Source organism: Balaenoptera borealis (assembly GCF_965194805.1).
Source record: "Balaenoptera borealis genome assembly, chromosome: 20".
Classification (NCBI taxonomy): Eukaryota; Metazoa; Chordata; class Mammalia; order Artiodactyla; family Balaenopteridae; genus Balaenoptera; species Balaenoptera borealis.
In genome coordinates this window covers 32826471-32844464 of record NC_138879.1, presented here as the reverse complement: position 1 = coordinate 32844464, position 17994 = coordinate 32826471, and the positions used below count along the sequence as shown (strand labels likewise).

The window sequence follows — 17994 nt, the reverse complement described above, 5'->3', positions numbered from 1 at the left end:
GAATGTCAGAGGAGCCCCATCTTGGCCATTTCCAGGGTGAAATTTCCTAGTATCTTTCTTTCCTGACGCCCCTTTGATGATGTATTCCCTCTTGGAGAGGGGAACACCTTCGGGTTGTCAACACCGAAAGTGTGGCTCTGGTATAGAACAAAAATTCAATTGGTTCTTCCCTTACTTCTAAGGTAATCCAGGGCTCCTCAGGGGAGATTGGGATGGTGTTTTGAAGATCCAGTTGGGGAGCCCCCAGGCCCCATCAGTCCTTTTCTTTGGCTACTGGGAGCTGAAAGGAAGGGTGGTGAGCTCAGGCCTTCCCTCTCTGGGGAGAGTCAGAGCATTCCCTCCTCCAATGTCCCCTTTCTTGCAGTAAGTGCATTGACTAGGTCCCAGTTTTGCTGGAGGCCTGCATGTCTCACGTTGGGGGCAGGGGCCATTCATCCATACTGGGGTGGTTCACTTTTTGTCTTCATTTTCTTCTTTCACCATGTTCCAGTTACTGAAAACTCTAAAGGCCACTTCAACTAGTTGGGAGGTGGGGGTGTTAGGTCCCACTGCAATATTTTGAACTTTGCAGCAAATATCTGGAACACTCTAAGATATGAACTAGGTGTTTATTACTACTGCACTTCTTGGATCCTCAGAGTCCAGGGTGGGGTGTTGCCTAAGTCATTCTCTAATCTTCTCCAAAAAGGTGGAGGGGTTTTTATCCTTTCCTTTTATAAAACAGTTCAAGTTGAAAGATGGTGTTATAATTTAATGAGCCATTCTCTGGCCATTTCTCCTAGTTGCCTAGTTGGTATTGTGGCCAGACAGTATTACAAAAGAAAATAAGTTGTTTTTTGTCATTGGGGTATAGCTACAGAGTTTCTGATGACTCAGAATGCACGCTAATTGGCTGTCTGAGGGAACAAATATCTGTTTCCCCATATCCTCAGATCTTGGTTGAGGATTTGTCTTCAACTACCAAGAGGTCTATAATAAGGGCTGATGGAGACACAGATTCAGCCACCCTTAGCCCACTGAAAATTTTCTTCTCTATAGAGTTAGTAATAATTTCTTCTAATCAATAGTTTAAACGTATATATGCAGGTTGTTCAGGTATACCAAACTGGCACCCCTCTAGAAATAATTCAAGTTACCAGGACCCCCTAGCAAGGGCCAGTACCAAGAGAGACACAGATTGTCTCACTGAAGGCTTTCACAATCAGGCGTCCTTCTCCCCCCTTGAGATGGGGACAGAGCCCTGAAGCCAATTTGTGGGATAAATGTCACTCACCTCTCCCCAAGGGACTCCTTAAATCAAGATGTCCAGAGTGGCCATTGAGCCTGTTCAGTGAGTTGAGGTGCAGAGACTTGACAAGTCAGGCGCCAAGAGGGATTCTCCTATGCTCTTCCCCACAGGTCCTCCAGCAACATAGATAAATTCACCTGGGTGAGCTGCCACAGCCCACTGCATAGCCTATTGGGAGCTGGAGGAATCCAAGGGGGTTAGGCGAGATATCCCATCTGGGCCAAAATTTGTTACTGGAAAACTGGGTTCACCTCTTGGTTGGTGTCAAGCCAAAAGACATAACCAAGCCAAAGAGCAGGAGAAGGAAGGATTTATTACTTGCAGCAAGTAAGGAAAACACCAGGGATCTCTCCCAAAGGAATGTCTCCCCAAACAGCAAAACTGGGGAAGTTTTAAGCTAAGGGTACATGCATATACATTCATATTCATGGCTTAAGCAGAGGGGAATTCAGAATAGAATTGGAGCTTAAGTCAACAGAGTCCAAGCTTTAGTTAATTGAAGGCACAAGGGTCAAAAAAGGTCAATATGCCCCAGATTATGGAATGTTTTTCTCTCACTCATCTTCATCATGTAAACCAAAACAGCCTATCTGCCAAGGCCTCTTTTTTCTCTCTGGATCTCTCTTCCCATTGGTTTCTCCAATTGTTTTCATCATGAAAGTCTAGGAACTGGGCATGAAAGAGACAGGTACTCCTCGAAGGTCAGGTGTCTTAGTCTACTTGAGCCACTATTGAAAAACAAAAAAAAAAAAGGCTGGGTGGCTTATCAACCACAGAAATTTATTTTTCACAGTTCTGGAGGCTGTAAGTCCAAGTTCAGAGTGCCAGCATGATCAGGTTCTGATGAAGGCCCTCTTCTGGGTTGCAGACTGACTTCTTGTGTCCTCACATGGTGAAAGAGGCCAGCGAGCTCTCTCATGCCTCTTTTATGAGGGCATTAAACTCATTCATGAGGGTGGTGGTTGACCTAATCACCTCTCAGCATCCCCCCCCCCCAATACCGTCACATTGAGCATTAGTATTTCAACATATGCATTTTGGGATGAGGGCATAGACAATTAGGGAATGTGGGCAAAACACTAAGGACTAAGACTAAGATAGCATTCCTCTTTTCAGGAAAGGGGAAAGGATGGGAGCATTTACATTTTAATAATTGCTTTACTTTGTCATATTCGTAAAGAGACATATTGAAAGCCTGTCACAGAACAAGACTTGCAATCAGAGGTTCAGGCAACCTTCCTGGGCATCTGGAGTCACAGTCTGGAGCAGAGCTGCTACTTTCTGATTGGATGATGGCAGCCGAAGGACTAGGTTCCAGGTGCTTCCTAGTATGGTCAGCATCCAGTCCAGGAACTCTGTGTCCCTCAACAAGCAGGGCAGGTGTTCTCCCAAGAGATTCCTCTGCAGCTGGCATCTGCTCCTTCACAAATCCTTTCTTCTAGGCAGAGGCTATGCAAATAATTTTCTGCAGTTCTGCAGAAAGAAGAACTCGTATATTTTTGAGCTAAACAAAAATGTCACATCCTACTAATGTGAAAAACTTTCCATTTTCTTCCACTCCAAAACGCTAATCTGTAAGTCGATTCTAGTACCTTTTTTCTGCAAACATACTCAGGACTTCTCCTCAGAAAGATTCAAATGGACACCTCACCAAAAAAAAAAAAAGAAAAAAATGTAGCAGTGTTTATGTAAATAATCTTAAGCTGTTTCATGGTTTTTATTTTTATCTTTTGAGAATTGCTTTCACTTCTGGGGGAGAGTCACCAACAATGAGGTTGATTTAAATTTGTGATCATATTGTTTAAACAAGCCACTTTCAGTTAATACTCCTGCATAATATATTCCTTCAATATTTCTATGGAAGACACCACTGTAGGTCAAGGTATTTTATTCTGATTTGATCTAATTTTTATCTCACTCATTTTTTTTCCCCTTGGGTAAATGCCATTCACACTGATGTTTCTAAACCTAGGTGGCCATTCACAAATTTTCCCCATACTGACCACATCCCCTCTTTGACCAAGCTGTTGTACTGTATGAAAGGTTGTGTGTCGTCATGCCCATCATCTCTTTCAAAATCCATCCCCAGACTTCCTTCTCTCCTGCATCCCATTACCTAATTAGCCTCACCACAATTTGCTAGCTCCTTACTGTCTTCTGCATGTTCCTAAGTCATTGCTAGGATGTGACCTGACATCTGCTGGTTCATTGTTTTCTTAATCCTTCCTATGTTATTTCATATCATTATGTTTTACCTATTTTTATTAGTTATTTCCTTTGTGACCTTTCCCTCTCCCACCAATTCACTGAGCCCAGGGGCTGGACAGAGCAGTTCAGTAAACCTTCAATCCATGTTCATTTTTCTGACTTTTAGAAAAAAAATTTAAAGAAATATACTACTTTGAAACTTAGGGAGAGGCAGTCTGGTACACTGAAGGGATCTGAGTCTTTAATGTTAGACAAAGCTAGGTACAAATCCTAGTTTTGCTTTTGGCAAGTTTCTAAACCTCTTAGCCTCCTTATCTGTGAAATGAGTAAGATAATGTTTATCTCCTGGAGTTCTTGGGGAAATTAACGAAATAACCATGGAAAGCACCCTTCTAGAGCTCACCAACTTGGCAGGTGTTAAAGGAAAGGAAACTAGAATTATGGGTGAAAGAATTCCCCGCTTTCCAAAGCTCTCACTGCATGCAAAGTAAACACTCCTAACAGGCTGGCTTAATGTCCCCTTGAGAGTCTGAAGTTTAGGGTGTGTGGGACGGTGTGGATAGGCTACCTGGAGGGGGCCACATCTACATTCCAGGGGTCATAAGGGAAAGGATCAAGAAATCAGCCATAGGGCTTCCTTGGTGGCACAGTGGTTAAGAATCTACCTGCCAATGCAAGGGACACGGGTTGGAGCCCTGGCCCAGGAAGATCCCACATGCCGCGGACCAACTAAGCCCGCGCACCACAACTACTAAGCCTGAGCTCTAGAGCCCACAAGCCACAACTAATGAGCCCACGTGCCACAACTACTGAAGCCTGCACGCCTAGAGCCCACGCTCTGCAATGAGAAGCCACGACAATGAGAAGCCCATGCACCACAACAAATAGCAGCCCCCGCTCACCGCAACTAGAGAAAGCCCACGCACAGCAACGAAGACCCAACAGAGCAAAAAATTAATTAATTAATTAATTAATTAATTATTTAAAGAAAGAAATCAGCCATTTGGGACTTCCCTGGCCATCTAGTGGTTAGGACTCTGTGCTTCCACTGCAGGGGGCACAGGTTTGATCCCTGGTCGGGGAACTAGGATCCCGCATGCCACGTGACGTGACACTGCCAACAAAAATTAAAATTAAAAAAACAAAACTAAAAACTAAAAACAAACATTATCATTTACGACTTTGAAGATGATTAAAAGTTGTACATAGCTTAGTTCATCCCAAGAACCCTACCCCTCCCCCCCCCAAAAAATCAGCGATTCATTCACTATCCTTTGGACCTCTTATACAGCAAGCCCTCTGAGTTTAGGTTTTTCCCACAGGACCCTGATTCAAATCTACTTTTTGGTTTATTTGGAAGCTGCTTGGATTAAATAAATAAATAAAAGGATAACACAAGCATCCCTGAGGAGGACTTCCTCCTTTGAGTTTCTCATAGAATCTGAGTTAGACAGTGCTTGTCATATGACAGACAAGGAAAGGTTTTTTTTAAAATCTACCCCAGAACCTCGCACAACAGCCTAGGTGTAGCTGACCTTGAAAATGACGAAGGAATAAATGAACGGAGGGATGGAGAAATGATGAGGAAGGAATAAATGACACAGAGCCAGGACTAGAACGCAGACAGAGGTCCTTGTTTGCTGCTATTTTCATTACAATTTCTTTCAAGTTTCGTGTCTCACCTCCTTCTTTACAATTTTTCTTCCTCTGTCCTCCGGCTCTTCTATTTTCTCGCTCCAACTCCACCCCTTCTACAAGTGAGCCGCCCTTCTAGCTCTCCGCCCCTCCCCGTGCTCCGCTCCTCTGCCACGAGGCCCCTCCCCTCCGCCCCGGCGCTGCGGGATGAATGGCAGAGTTACCGCTGCTCCACTCTGGGCGCTGATTGGCCGCCCGGCGCGGTGGCGCGCCGACGGCCGCGGGATCACGCAGACGGGCGGGGCGGACGGGGGCGGAGCCGGGCTCCGCGCCGGGGCGGGGCGCGGGCGACCGTGGGTGGAGGAGCCGGGAGGCTGGAGGCGGGAGGCGCTGGGGCCGTTTAAGCGGCTTCCCTCCCGCCCCCAGCCGCCTGGTCTGGCTCCGGCCCTGTCCCGACCCTCGGCCTGGCCCACTCCGACCCTGCCTGGCTGAGTGGTCCGCCGGGCACGCGGCGGCCTCCGGAGCAGCCCAAGCCCATGAGGGCCGCGCGCCCGGCCGCCGGCGCTGACGAGACCGAGCTCCTGGCCCACGAGGAGGAGCAGAGGATCAATGCGGTTCCAGAATCGATTCCAGCGGTGAGAGGGATGGCGCCCCCGCCCCACCGCCCGTGCCGAGACCGGGTCCCGGATCCCGTCTCTTCCCGCGTGGGTCCCGGCTCCTCACCTGGGTCCATCCCCTGTGGATCCCGCGCCTCGGCCGGGGACCGGCTCCCGGGGAATTCGCCTCCCTACTATCCCTGGGTGATCCCCTTCCTCCAAAGACCAGGATCTCGTGCCTGACCCGGGTCCCCCCTCGCGATCTGCGGACGTCGGATTCCCAGACCTCGGACCACGAGCCTGCCCTCCTCCCATGGTATCCCATTGCTCACCCGGCTTCACCCCATCCAGGCGGGGCTCTTGCTTGCTCTGAGGACCCGAACCCCAGCCGCAGGCGCCGCCCCCGATTCTTCCGACCCCGGCTTTGCCCTCCATCCCTTACCGGGAGCTTGGAGGGCTCCCGGTGCGCGCGGAACCGGGGCCCATTCTTTGCTGCGCCCTGCAGCGAGAGTTGTGGTAAAGCGGGGGTGCTGGCTGTTTTAGGTGCTTTGTCTTTGAACGGCCGTAGCAACGGGGAAACTGAGGCAGGCTCTGCTGGTTTAGTCTTGCGTGGCCAGGTCCGGGCCCTGAGGGTACTCAGGCTTAGAGTCCCAGGGCGTGCTATTTGGGGCGCCGCGAAGGGGCAAGTTAGCGTCCGGGTGGTGAGACCTGCTGTTGAGGCGCCGGTGTTAGGAAACGAGGAGGAGGAACCGAGGAGGCACCACCGGAAGGCTGGCCGGCTGCCCTTTCGCTGGAGAGCCGATGGTAACGCCAGCCTGGGAAGGTACCGTGGCCTTAATCCCGACCCCGGGTCTCTGCCATTTAGCAATGGATGGAGGCTGGCCATAGTTCCGAGAGGAAGCTCTGGGCTTTTTTTTCTAATCTCCTTCGTTTAAGTGGGTGAAAGTTCACCTCTCCTGTGTTGTGGTAACTCTCCATCCCTTTGTCTGAATCAGGCAGCCATCCCCATTCCCAGACCCTCACCCTGAGCAGGCTAGCTTAGTGTGCAGTGACAGGGGGAATTTGAAAAAAGACAAAGAATGCATGAAGTCTTCCAAGGAGGTTATTGTTGAGTTTTTAGGCACTGCTTTTTATTTCAAGATTTTAAAGTGCACTTTTTTTTTTTCTTTCCAACTTCCTAATCCCTTGACGCCCCCTCTCCCATTCTGATCTTTTTCCTCCTCCAGCCCCACAGGGTAAGGAGGGAAATGTGCAGAGAGAGTTGTGGAGGATTGTGCCATCAGAAGGGTGATCAGCTTGAAGACTTGGATTAACTTCCGAATATTGCTCATCACTCAGGGTGTTGAATGCCTGGCAGTATTCCCCTCGTGGGATATCATATCAGTACTGCCAAAGGCAAAAAGAAACCATGATGTTCTGGCTTGAGAACATGAAGTCAGCCGCGAGGACTGGAGGGGCTTTAAGGGAGGATGTAACACAGGTTCAGTAATGGTTGGCAAAGCCCTGTGCATGTGGTTTGTTTGATTTGGTTTTACTTCTCTGCACATCTCTGCTCTTCCTGTTTTCAGAGAACAGTGGCAATATTCTGTGAAATTACTGGCTTTTGTTAGATTAAGAGTTGTATTTCTTTTCTATCCTTTCAGTTCTTCTCTAGAAAGAAGAAAAAGAAAAGGAACCTGTTTTATTGTTTGTCGCACAAACATTAAAAGTGTTAAGAGAAATGAAAAACAAACCTTATTTAGGACCCTACCGTAATCTCAGCAGGTGGAACTTTTTTTTTTTTAAATAAATTTATTTATTTATTTATTTTTGGCTGCGTAGGGTCTTCGTTGATGCGCACGGGCTTTCTCTAGTTGCAGCGAGCGGGGGCTACTCTTCATTGTGGTACACGGGCTTCTCGTTGTGGTGGCTTCTCTTGTTGCGGAGCATGGGCTCTAGGCACGCGGGCTTCAGTAGTTGTGGCACGTGGGCTCAGTAGTTGTGGCTCACGGGCTCTAGAGCACAGGCTCAGTAGTTGTGGCACATGGGCTTTGTTCCTCTGTGGCATGTGGGATCTTCCTGGACCAGGGCTAGAACCCATGTCCCCTGCATTGGCAAGTGGATTCTTAACCACTGTGCCACCAGGGAAGCCCTGAACTCTTCTTTTTGCTCGACACTAATCTATCCAGTCCTTATTATCACAGTTGTAAGGTGATATTGCGTTCTACTTCATTGATTTAAAAATGAAAAAATACAGGCGTTTTCTTTTAGTGCAGCATAGACATTGTAATTTTCTCAGCGGCTGCACAATATCAATGGATATTTAACAGTTATTTTCTTGATGACATCTAGACCTACCCCAATTTTCTTTGAACAGTGAATGATCCCATAATTTCTTGTTTTTCTGTATTATAGGCTAGAGTGGAAAGATATTTCTAAGAGTCAATTTGAACTTAGAAATAAAGCCTGTAAATAAAAAGTAATATAACAAAAAAAAATCATGGTTTTTGTGGTCCATACATTAACATGTTGAGAGTACTGTTATATGTCTCTTAAAAGCTGTGTTTATTATACATCTTTTGAGCATTCAGGAGCCATACAAGTAGGTAAATGACAGAGGAACTAGAAAGAGGAACACACCATCTTTGAACCCATGTGTTCCTTCTGATAGATTTACCAGGACTCCATTGAAGAGCATTTGACTGCAGTAAAAACATTTCATTAGGCCATAGTTTGTGGCTATGTCTAAATTATAAGAAAACCTGAACACCTTGCTGGTTTGTTCATAATGGAAACTTGGTGGTCACTGTGGCTTTGGATCAACTTCCAGAGTTCTGACATATCTGTGGAGGAGGGCTGTAAGGATGCCTAGCCCAGTGTAATAAGTGGAGGGCTTTATGCAGGCATGGCTTCTCAAAAAGCTTAGGATGTGAAAAATCCCAGTGGGACATCTTTTATCTTTTGTGCTTTATCCCTTCCACACTTGATTCCACCCCCCCCACCCACCCAACCCCCCTCCACCCACCCAACCCCCCTCCACACAGAGTCATTCTCTCCCTTTCACAGCATCTCTGACTGATTAGAATACCTGCTAACATTTATTAAGTGCTTACTGGTGCTCATCGTCAACTGTAACCCTAGAAGGCAAATTTTATACCCATTTAATAGAAGAACAAATAGGGTTAGAGAATAAAAGGGAGCTTGCCATCATCACACAGCAAGGAAGGGGCACACTGAAGGGTTCAATTTCATGTCCCTCTCTACCACCCATGCAACCATTCACCTCTGTTTCCCCGCCCACATCACAACATCTGTATGACAGCGCAGAGGCCTAGGACCCAGAGCTTCTAATGTATCTTATTGGTATCTTATTGGTGCATGCTCGTTTCTCCAGTCTGGCAACCAAAAATCCAAGGAAAAGGATGCTCCTTTCCTTAGCCCCAGCCTCATGACCACTGGTTAGCTTCAAATTGAATATGTGGCAAAGCATATAATTCTAAAGCATTAGAAGTCTTCTAGGACTGCCTATTGCCTTTTTTTTTTTTTTCAATTTTTTTTAACATCTTTATTGGAGTATAATTGCTTTACAATGGTGTGTTAGTTTCTGCTTTATAACAAAGTGAATCAGTTATACATATACATATGTTCCCATATCTCTTCCCTCTTGCATCTCCCTCCCTCCCACCCTCCCTATCCCACCCCTCTAGGTGCTCACAAAGCACAGAGCTGATCTCCCTGTGCTATGCGGTTGCTTCCCACTAGCTATCTATTTTACGTTTGGTAGTGTATATATGTCCATGCCACTCTCTCACTTTGTCACAGCTTACTCTTCCCCCTCCCCATATCCTCAAGTCCATTCTCTAGTAGGTCTGTGTCTTTATTCCCATCTTGCCACTAGGTTCTTCATGACTTTTTTTTTTTTCCCTTAGATTCCATATATATGTGTTAGCATACTGTATTTGTTTTTCTCTTTCTGACTTACTTCACTCTGTATGACAGACTCTAACTCCATCCACCTCACTACAAATACCTCCATTTCATTTCTTTTTATGGCTGAGTAATATTCCATTGTATATATGTGCCACATCTTCTTTATCCATTCATCTGTTGATGGACACTTAGGTTGCTTCCATGTCCTGGCTATTGTAAATAGTGCTGCAATGAACATTGTGGTACATGACGCTTTTTGAATTATGGTTTTCTCAGGGTATATGCCCAGTAGTGGGATTGCTGGGTCGTATGGTAGTTCTATTTTTAGTTTTTTAAGGAACCTCCATACTGTTCTCCATAGTGGCTGTATCAATTTACATTCCCACCAACAGTGCAAGAGTGTTCCCTTTTCTCCACACCCTCTCCAGCATTTATTGTTTCTAGATTTTTTGATGATGGCCATTCTGACCCGTGTGAGATGATATCTCATTGTAGTTTTGATTTGCATTTCTCTAATGATTAATGATGTTGAGCATTCTTTCATGTGTTTGTTGGCAATCTGTATATCTTCTTTGGAGAAATATCTATTTAGGTCTTCTGCCCATTTTTGGATTGGGTTGTTTGTTTTTTTGTTATTGAGCTGCATGAGCTGCTTGTAAATTTTGGAGATTAATCCTTTGTCAGTTGCTTCATTTGCAAATATTTTCTCCCATTCTGAGGGTTGTCCTTTCATCTTGTTTATGGTTTCCTTTGCTGTGCAAAAGCTTTTAAGTTTCATTAGGTCCCATTTGTTTATTTTTGTTTTTATTTCCATTTCTCTAGGAGCTGGGCCTTTTTTTGTTTGTTTGTTTTTTGGCGTGTTCTCAGAGCACTGAATCATAGGCATGGGGTAGTTTCCTTATGTATGCCATTTCCCTTATTTAAGTTAAATGTATCCCACCACTATCACTACCTCTGGCAGCAGACACTTTTCCTAAACATCATGCTTATTCATATAAGGAAGCTAATTAGTAAGGTTGTGCACAGGGTCAGCTTATGTTGCCCCATCAAGTGATGTTGAAGGAGCCCTTAGAATGTCCATGGTATTGGTCTTTGAGAATTTTATTTTCATGAGATTGAGGATTCTCTTTGCTCTAAGACTGCCTGTTTTTCTTTGTTGCATACAGAATCCCCAGTGAAACTAATTGACGAGTGGATCTTTCTCGGGTAGGATAAAATACTTCAGCAGCAGGCAGAATGTCTGTCTTTCTATTCATTCATACAGCACTTATTTATTAAACTCCAGCAATAAGCTGGGCCTTGTGTTTGGAACTGGAAATGAAATGGTGGACAAGATGGCCTTCATGGAATTCACATTACAGTGGGAGAAGATGAAATAAAAAATAAACAAGTTCAAAAAGTCCAATTCTTACTAATTGTGTTAAGGGCTCTGGTGGAGTGAGGAGGGCTGAAGTGATACTTTAGGTAGGATGGTCAGGGAAACCTCTCCAAGGAGGTTACATTTGAGCTGAGCTTGACCGGTGAGAGGAGAGCTGGGCATTCTGGAGAAGAATGTTCTAGTTAGAAGTAAACAGCAAACACAGACACCCTGAGGCAGATAAGACCTGGGTGGTTTGAGGAGCAGAAAGGATGCAGTTGGTTGGAGGCGGAGAGTGAGAGGAAGGTAGCACCAGGCTGGAGAAGTGGTGAGGGCTTGTGGCCTGCGGAGGATGCAGTGTTATCCCAAGCACTTTGGGAAGCCAGACAGATTTTAAGCTGTGGTTAGTGTTTGATGTGATCTGGTGCTGATAGACTTGTGGCTGCTGAGTAAAGAAGAGAGTCCATGTGTGGGCAGGCAGGGAGACCAGAGACTTTGTATGTTTACAGACCAGAGGTGTTGATGTCTTGATTTAAGGTAGGATCTTTGGAACTGTAGAGAGGGGAACTGATTTGGAATATATTTTGAAGGTAGCATTGATGGCGCTTGCATGTGGAATATGGGGAACACAGAGGAATCAAGGACAACTTCTGAGATTTGATCTTAGGCCTCTGAGATCTGCTGGTGGGTTGCAGATTTACCTTCGGAAGGCCACTGCTTTGAGCTAAATTTAAAGTGTGCTAAGGAGTGTCCCCAGGTCCCTCTCTTCATAGTTTTGAAATTCTATCATGGGGAGAGCATGAGGACACTGGGCCAGGGGAAGCGGAGAGAGTGTTGAAAGAGAAAGTGAGGGGATGAATGAACAAACCCTCGTCAACTAAAAACTTTAATCACCTTCCCTCAAACCCTCTGCAGCTGGCTGGATGCTCTCTTCTAGCACTGGATAACCATTAGGGTGGCTTTGCTTTAAGTAGAGGTGTCTTCCATAAGTGGGTGCTATTTCCCATAACTCTTGATAACCTTCCTCATTCTTTTTGGGGGGAAGAGAATAGGCTCATTGTGTGGGAGTTTAGTGTGTGGGAGTTTATTTGCATTTTACATCTGCTTTTCCATTTAGGTCTTGGGCGACTAATTTCTTCATAGTGATTTCTGCAGGAGACCTTGTTGGAGGCTTGATTGTACCCTGGCAGATCAGAGAGAAATGGAAAAATGCATTGTAAATTTCCCGACAGAACCATGTGCTGTCCCATGGGGCCCCAGACAGTGATCTGTGCCTGGAATACTTGCTCTTCCCTTTCCGTATTGCCGGAATCTTGGCCCTGCCCTTAAGGAGAAACTACCTTAAGTCACATGGGTGGGATATTTTTCTCTGCAACTTCTGAGTTTATTTTTAACCTGAGTGATTCCAGGTGGGCAGGGACTAAGTTGTCACAAACGTGGCCACTGAGCTTCTCTGCTTTTAGGAGAAAATTTGAAAGTCTATCCCTGTCACTGTGTAATAGCCTGACTATTTTTAGATTGGGCTGCCAGAGATATAAATTGCTATTTTAGTCTGCAGCCTGGTGGTGGGTAGTCAGACCCTACTTACTGTGCCCTGCACAGAGTGCTCGCAGTTTAGTCTACCTTCAACCATCCCGGAGCCTTGCTCTTTACCCTTTGCAATTCCTAATAGGATATGCTACTTACAGCCCTGTCGTTATGTCTCAGGCTAATGATTTGGTAGATCCTTGAATGCTAGGGACACTTTTAAAGCATCCTTCCCAAGAGTGTAATTATTTTCCTTTTTACTAATAACTGCCATATAGCAACACTCTCGTTCCTTAGGAAATTTAGTAAAATTATTTAAAGGATTGTCAGGGGAGAAAAGATTTATTTATCTATGTGTGAGAATAGCTTGGAATAATTCTGAAGCTGTTAACTGCACATTTCTCTTAAACAGTTTCCAAGCCATCTGGTGAATTCCATTCCATATGTGTATATTTTGCACGCTAGTTAGATAGCTACCCATTGGTGGTCCAAGTAAGGTATCTTCAAGGTCCCAAATCCATTTCCTAGTGGATCTGCCACTTGAACTCTCTATGTTGGGTTAGCAGGGACTGCCACTTTATATATTTGCTCTAGGGATAACAGGCCCTTCTTAATTCAGGGAGAAAGTATTGGCTAGTCTTTTGTTCTTAAAATGGGCACTGTTTGGAATCGCTTGACCATGTGTTTTAGTCAGTTTTTGGCAACCTGGCTGTGCCGTTTGGTTTAGCCTGGTACCATTTTTTCATCATGTTAATTAATAAGGTGTGACTAGTGACAAATAGCAAAATCTCCTCCCCCTACCCCCTTAAACTAGCTCAAGCAAAAAGCTACTTTATTGTGCAAAGGCTGTTGACATCTTGCATGCCCCAAGCACAGGAATGCTGAGACCTGAATGCCATCATGGCTCTCTTACCTCCGTTATTTCTCTGCATCTGCTTCTTTCAGGCAGCTGCCTTTTTATCTTCCTGAGTTTACATCTCCCTCCTTCTAAAGAACACACAGACTAAACCAGAATCCCTCATGAAACATGGCATGGGTATGAATTGGGGCTGGGGGGATCCTCACCCACACACTGAAATAAAAGAAGGCTGTTTATCTCTTCATGTCTGATGGTATTTGTGCTTTTCACTGCTTTGCCGGTTGCCACAAAATTAGCCCAAAGGGGATATGGAATATGGGCATATGTCTATATGTGTAACAGATTTTGATATTTAGATACATACACATGTGTGTATGTATGAATTTTATAGACAGTGTATCAGGTGCTAATCACATATTTAGATTTTGAAGGAAACTCTTTTAATTCAGGAAGAATGCAGGTGAAAACGTACCTCTTGTTTCCTGGTGCCAGGAGGCAGCCAGGTATCATTTGTTTAAGCTGTCTGGTGCCAGAACAAGTAATGCAATATAGGGAAACTAGTTCAACAGGCCTGCTAATCATGGGATGGAGGCTTTAAAGATCTACATGTATAAGCTTTATACATTTTGAGAGAAAAAATAGAAACCTTTCAAATACACTGAATTTGCATTAAATGGTGGTTTCTGGTATTTGTTAAGTTTAGAAAAATGACCTTGATTTTTTTTTTTTCTGTTAAGATATAAGATTTGGTTGTACCATTTTTTTATTTTTAATTTTTTTACTGTGGGGATACCAGTTGAAGGGGGTGGATATGGTTTTTGTTTGTTTTTGGTTGGTAGAAAGTTTTTCTTTTAAATGAACTGAAAGAATACTTAATCCAATAAACTAGGGCATTCGCTTTAGGATTATGGCTGTTGGCTCAGTTTACAACTGTTCAGTGGCTTTGGTTTTGTTCCCGTAACTAGGTATTTCCAGCAGTCACCTCTTCAGTTAGAATAGACTAGACAACCACTGACAAGCTTCACCATTGTTCTGTACACGCTCTGAGCTTTTCTCACGTGATGTCTTTGTCTCTACAGGTTCATGAACCACCGGGCCCCAGCCAATGGCCGCTACAAACCAACTTGTTATGAACATGCTGCTAACTGTTACACACATGCAGTGAGTATGAGTTTTCTGCCTTTTCCATCCTTCCCAAAGGGCTTTGGTGGGAGGAAGGGGCAATCATCTCTGTTAACCTCAGCCCCGTTAGTCGGGTTTACCCATCTCTGTGACCTTACCTTCCAAAGTGTCAGTGCTAGGTCATGTCACCAGAAACTGTGAGCATGTCAGACACTTTGAGTGCTCTGACTACAGTCAGCTCTGTCTATCCTGGACTTGCTTTCTCAGACAAGATCGTCTTTGAAAGAATAATAATAGTAAGTACCTTAGTTATAAAAAAAAGCCAAAGAAAACTATGAAGACTGTCACCCCTGGAATGAAATGAATCACCTTTTCAAGACAGTCAGCTGTGTTTATTGGCAAGAAGAATTCACCATTTGTTGAAAAAGGTGGGTTTTTTTCCCTGAGTGATCCCCTAAAACAGGTAGCCACAACCTCTCCATCACCACTGTGGTCATTGCTTCTCAGAGCAGATGTTAGTCCATATTGTAGAAGAAAAGTTTGATTTAATCCCTAAATTCTTAATTTTTTTGATAGTAGAAGAAAAGGCTGATTTAATCCCTAAATTCCTAATTTTTTTCTTCCTTATAAAAACAAAACATATTCATTATAAGAAACAGAAAATACTGAAGAATATATGAGAAAAACAGAACTACCTAGAAATAAATTGTTAACACTTGGGTGCATTTCTTCTTTTTGTCTGTGGTGTTTGTAAATATGTGTGTATTTTCATAGTTTTCCTATTAATTTCATTTTATTCGCATTTTCTTGTGTCATTATAAATTTCCTTTTATCTATGATTTCATTATTCCCTTTGAAAGCTGTATTTAGTGAGACTTTTGAGGGAGAAGTGGTGGCTGGTGTATAGTCTGAAGACAAGAACTAGAGAAGGAGGCCAATTTATTCCTTTAGTGAAGTGTTAGAACAGGCTAATTTACTTATTTTAGACAGTGTTAGTACAATGTGTAGGTTATATACATATGTTATTAGAATAAAACTTGCTTGAATTCAAGTTGTGCCTTTTCATTTCTTGAACCCTTCTTCAAAGAATAGTCAGTATTTCTATAAAGGAGTCATGATGCCAAATAAACCTGAAATAAGCTAGTTTTTGGTGGATTTCTTTGTAATCTAATAGAACAATGCTGTTTAGTCATTACTTAGCAGAAATCAAACTTTATACAGTATCAGTTTTATGTATTGTAATAGTGGAATTCAAATATTACTTGGTAATATTGAAACGTTATTCTCATCACTGTCCTTTTTCTTTAGATGCTCAAAAGATTTTTATTTAAATAATTAATATGCTGAAATCTTACTAAATTTTTTTTCTTTAGAAAAAAGTTTGTACCTGACATGCCTGCCCTGGATTCCATAAAAGTGCTTCAATAATGAAATTTGGAGTAACCTCACTAGTGGACAGTCTCCCTGGACCCATGGTTTGGACCCTCGGGGCAGGAAGGATTTAGTGGAATTCTCTAGACTTGAGCTGACCCCTGTCTTTGCATTAGTGAATGCTTTGTGAAGTGAGCTTCACAACACCAGAGGGTCAAAATGTTTAGAGTCCAAACTTGGTTTTAAAGAATGCACAGCCTAATTTGATTGTCAGCTATACCTGCCTGAATATCCATCTTTTATTCTTTTTTTTTTAATTGAAGTATAAATATAATATTTACAATATTACGTCAGTTTCAGGTGTACAGCAAAGTGATTCAGTTATATATATATATATATACACACACACACACACACACACACATTTTTCAAATTGTTTTCCATTATAGGTTATTACAAGATATTGAATATAGTTCCCTGTGCTATACAGTAGTCCTTGCTGCTTATCTATTTTATATATAGTAGTGTGTATTTGTTAATCCCATACTGCTAATTTATCCCCCACTCCCTTTCCCCTTTGGGAACCTTAAGTTTCTATATCTGTGTCTGTTTCTGTTTTGTATATAGATTCATTTATATTATTTTTTAAATTTCACGTAGAAGTGATACCATATATTTGTCTTTCTCTGACTTACTTCACTTAGTATGATAATCTCTAGGTCTATCCACGTTGCTGCAAATTGTCAATATTTCATGCTTTTTTAGGCTGAGTAATAGTCCAGTGTGTGTGTGTGTGTGTGTGTGTGTGTGTGTGTGTGTGTGTGTGTGTGTGTAATATATATATCCATTCATCTGTTGATGGGCATTTGGTTTCTTTCCATCTTTTATTCTTAACTAAATGTCTGATGAATTTAACAGAGACTAAAGCTACTTCTGAAGTTAATTTTCCACAGGCCCCTAAGAAAATGTAGGGGTGTGTGTATTTAAATCTAGGTCAGCATTAGGATATAAAGAATATAGAAGTTTGAATAACAGTTTATATGGCCTGTTCCTTCACTTATTGTTCCAATGTACATCCACCATTTTATGGATATGCCTTTACCAACTGCAAAACACTGATAAAAGTTACAAAAATAGTGCTCTGATAGTTTTCATAATACTGACCAATAAAAGCAACCAATGAGGGACTTCCCTGGTGGTCCAGTGGTTAAGACTCCACACTTCCAACGCCGGGGACCCAGGTTCAATCCCTGGTCGGGGAACTAAGATCCCATATACCACAACTAAAGCCTTCGCGCCGCAGTGAAGACCCAGCGCAGCCAAAATAAATAAATAAATAATAAATTTTTAAAAAAAAACAACCAATGAAATGCTTATTACTTAGCATAATGTTGAGCATTTAAATATAATGGTTTGGCTGTTGAGATGCACAGCTCACCTTTACGAATAATATTTGCTTGAGATAGACCTGAATAATCCCTTAGTTTATCTCTTCTGGATTGTCACAAGGAACACTTGTAGAAACCAAAGTTAAGGAAAAACTGACAAAACATCCACATTAATTTTTTAGAACAGAAAATGTCATCTTATTAAACTTACTAAACTGTATCCCTGATTTTTGGATTTCAGAGAGCAGTAAAATTTCTAAAACTGACAAAACAAGAAACTTCCATCTAATGTCATCATTTCATTAAAGAGAAGATACTTTAACATGAAAAAAGTAGAAAGGACATAATCTCAAAATTAATTAAATTGTTTTTTGAAGATCTTTGTTGTCCTTAATTTTCTCTTTGTTCTGGGCCATTGAATACTTCAGCATTTGAAATTCAGTGCTGATCTCATCTGGGGGATTTAATATTCTGTTTCAAGAGGGAAATAGAAGGTGTTGGAGACAAAAAAGATAAGATTGCTAAAGTTTTCATTCTTTGCCAGGTATGTTTATTCCGCTATCTAATAAAGTAGTTTATTTCTTCTGATGATTTCTGTTATTATAAAATGTTTACTAGTCACACTGATATGACTAGACATTGAAATTTGTGTCCATATGTAGTGTAAAATGTGGTGCAGAAAGCAAAGTTCTCTCTAAGATTCTAGTCTCTTAAAATTATTTGAATAAGTAGGA

At 42.8% G+C, this 17994-nt stretch overlaps 1 protein-coding gene across 11 annotated transcripts in view; it reads left to right on the top strand.

Moving 5' to 3' along the window:
* The first annotated feature begins 5421 nt into the window (after nucleotides 1-5421).
* Nucleotides 5422-17994, top strand: part of MMD (monocyte to macrophage differentiation associated) — a 74443-nt gene continuing 61870 nt past the window's right edge. For 5 of the 11 annotated variants that reach the window (XR_014238422.1, XR_014238423.1, XR_014238424.1 and 2 more), the window contains exons 1-2: nucleotides 5428-5766; nucleotides 14459-14540. Coding sequence is in view for 5 of the 11 variants with exons in the window: in XM_082371926.1 (XP_082228052.1) it covers nucleotides 5741-5766; nucleotides 14459-14540 (108 nt within the window). In the remaining 6 variants the exon portion in view is untranslated. Of the gene's footprint in view, nucleotides 5767-14458; nucleotides 14541-17994 lie in introns of all 11 variants that reach the window. The other 6 variants (XM_082371927.1, XM_082371928.1, XM_082371926.1 and 3 more) reach the window with 5 other exon arrangements.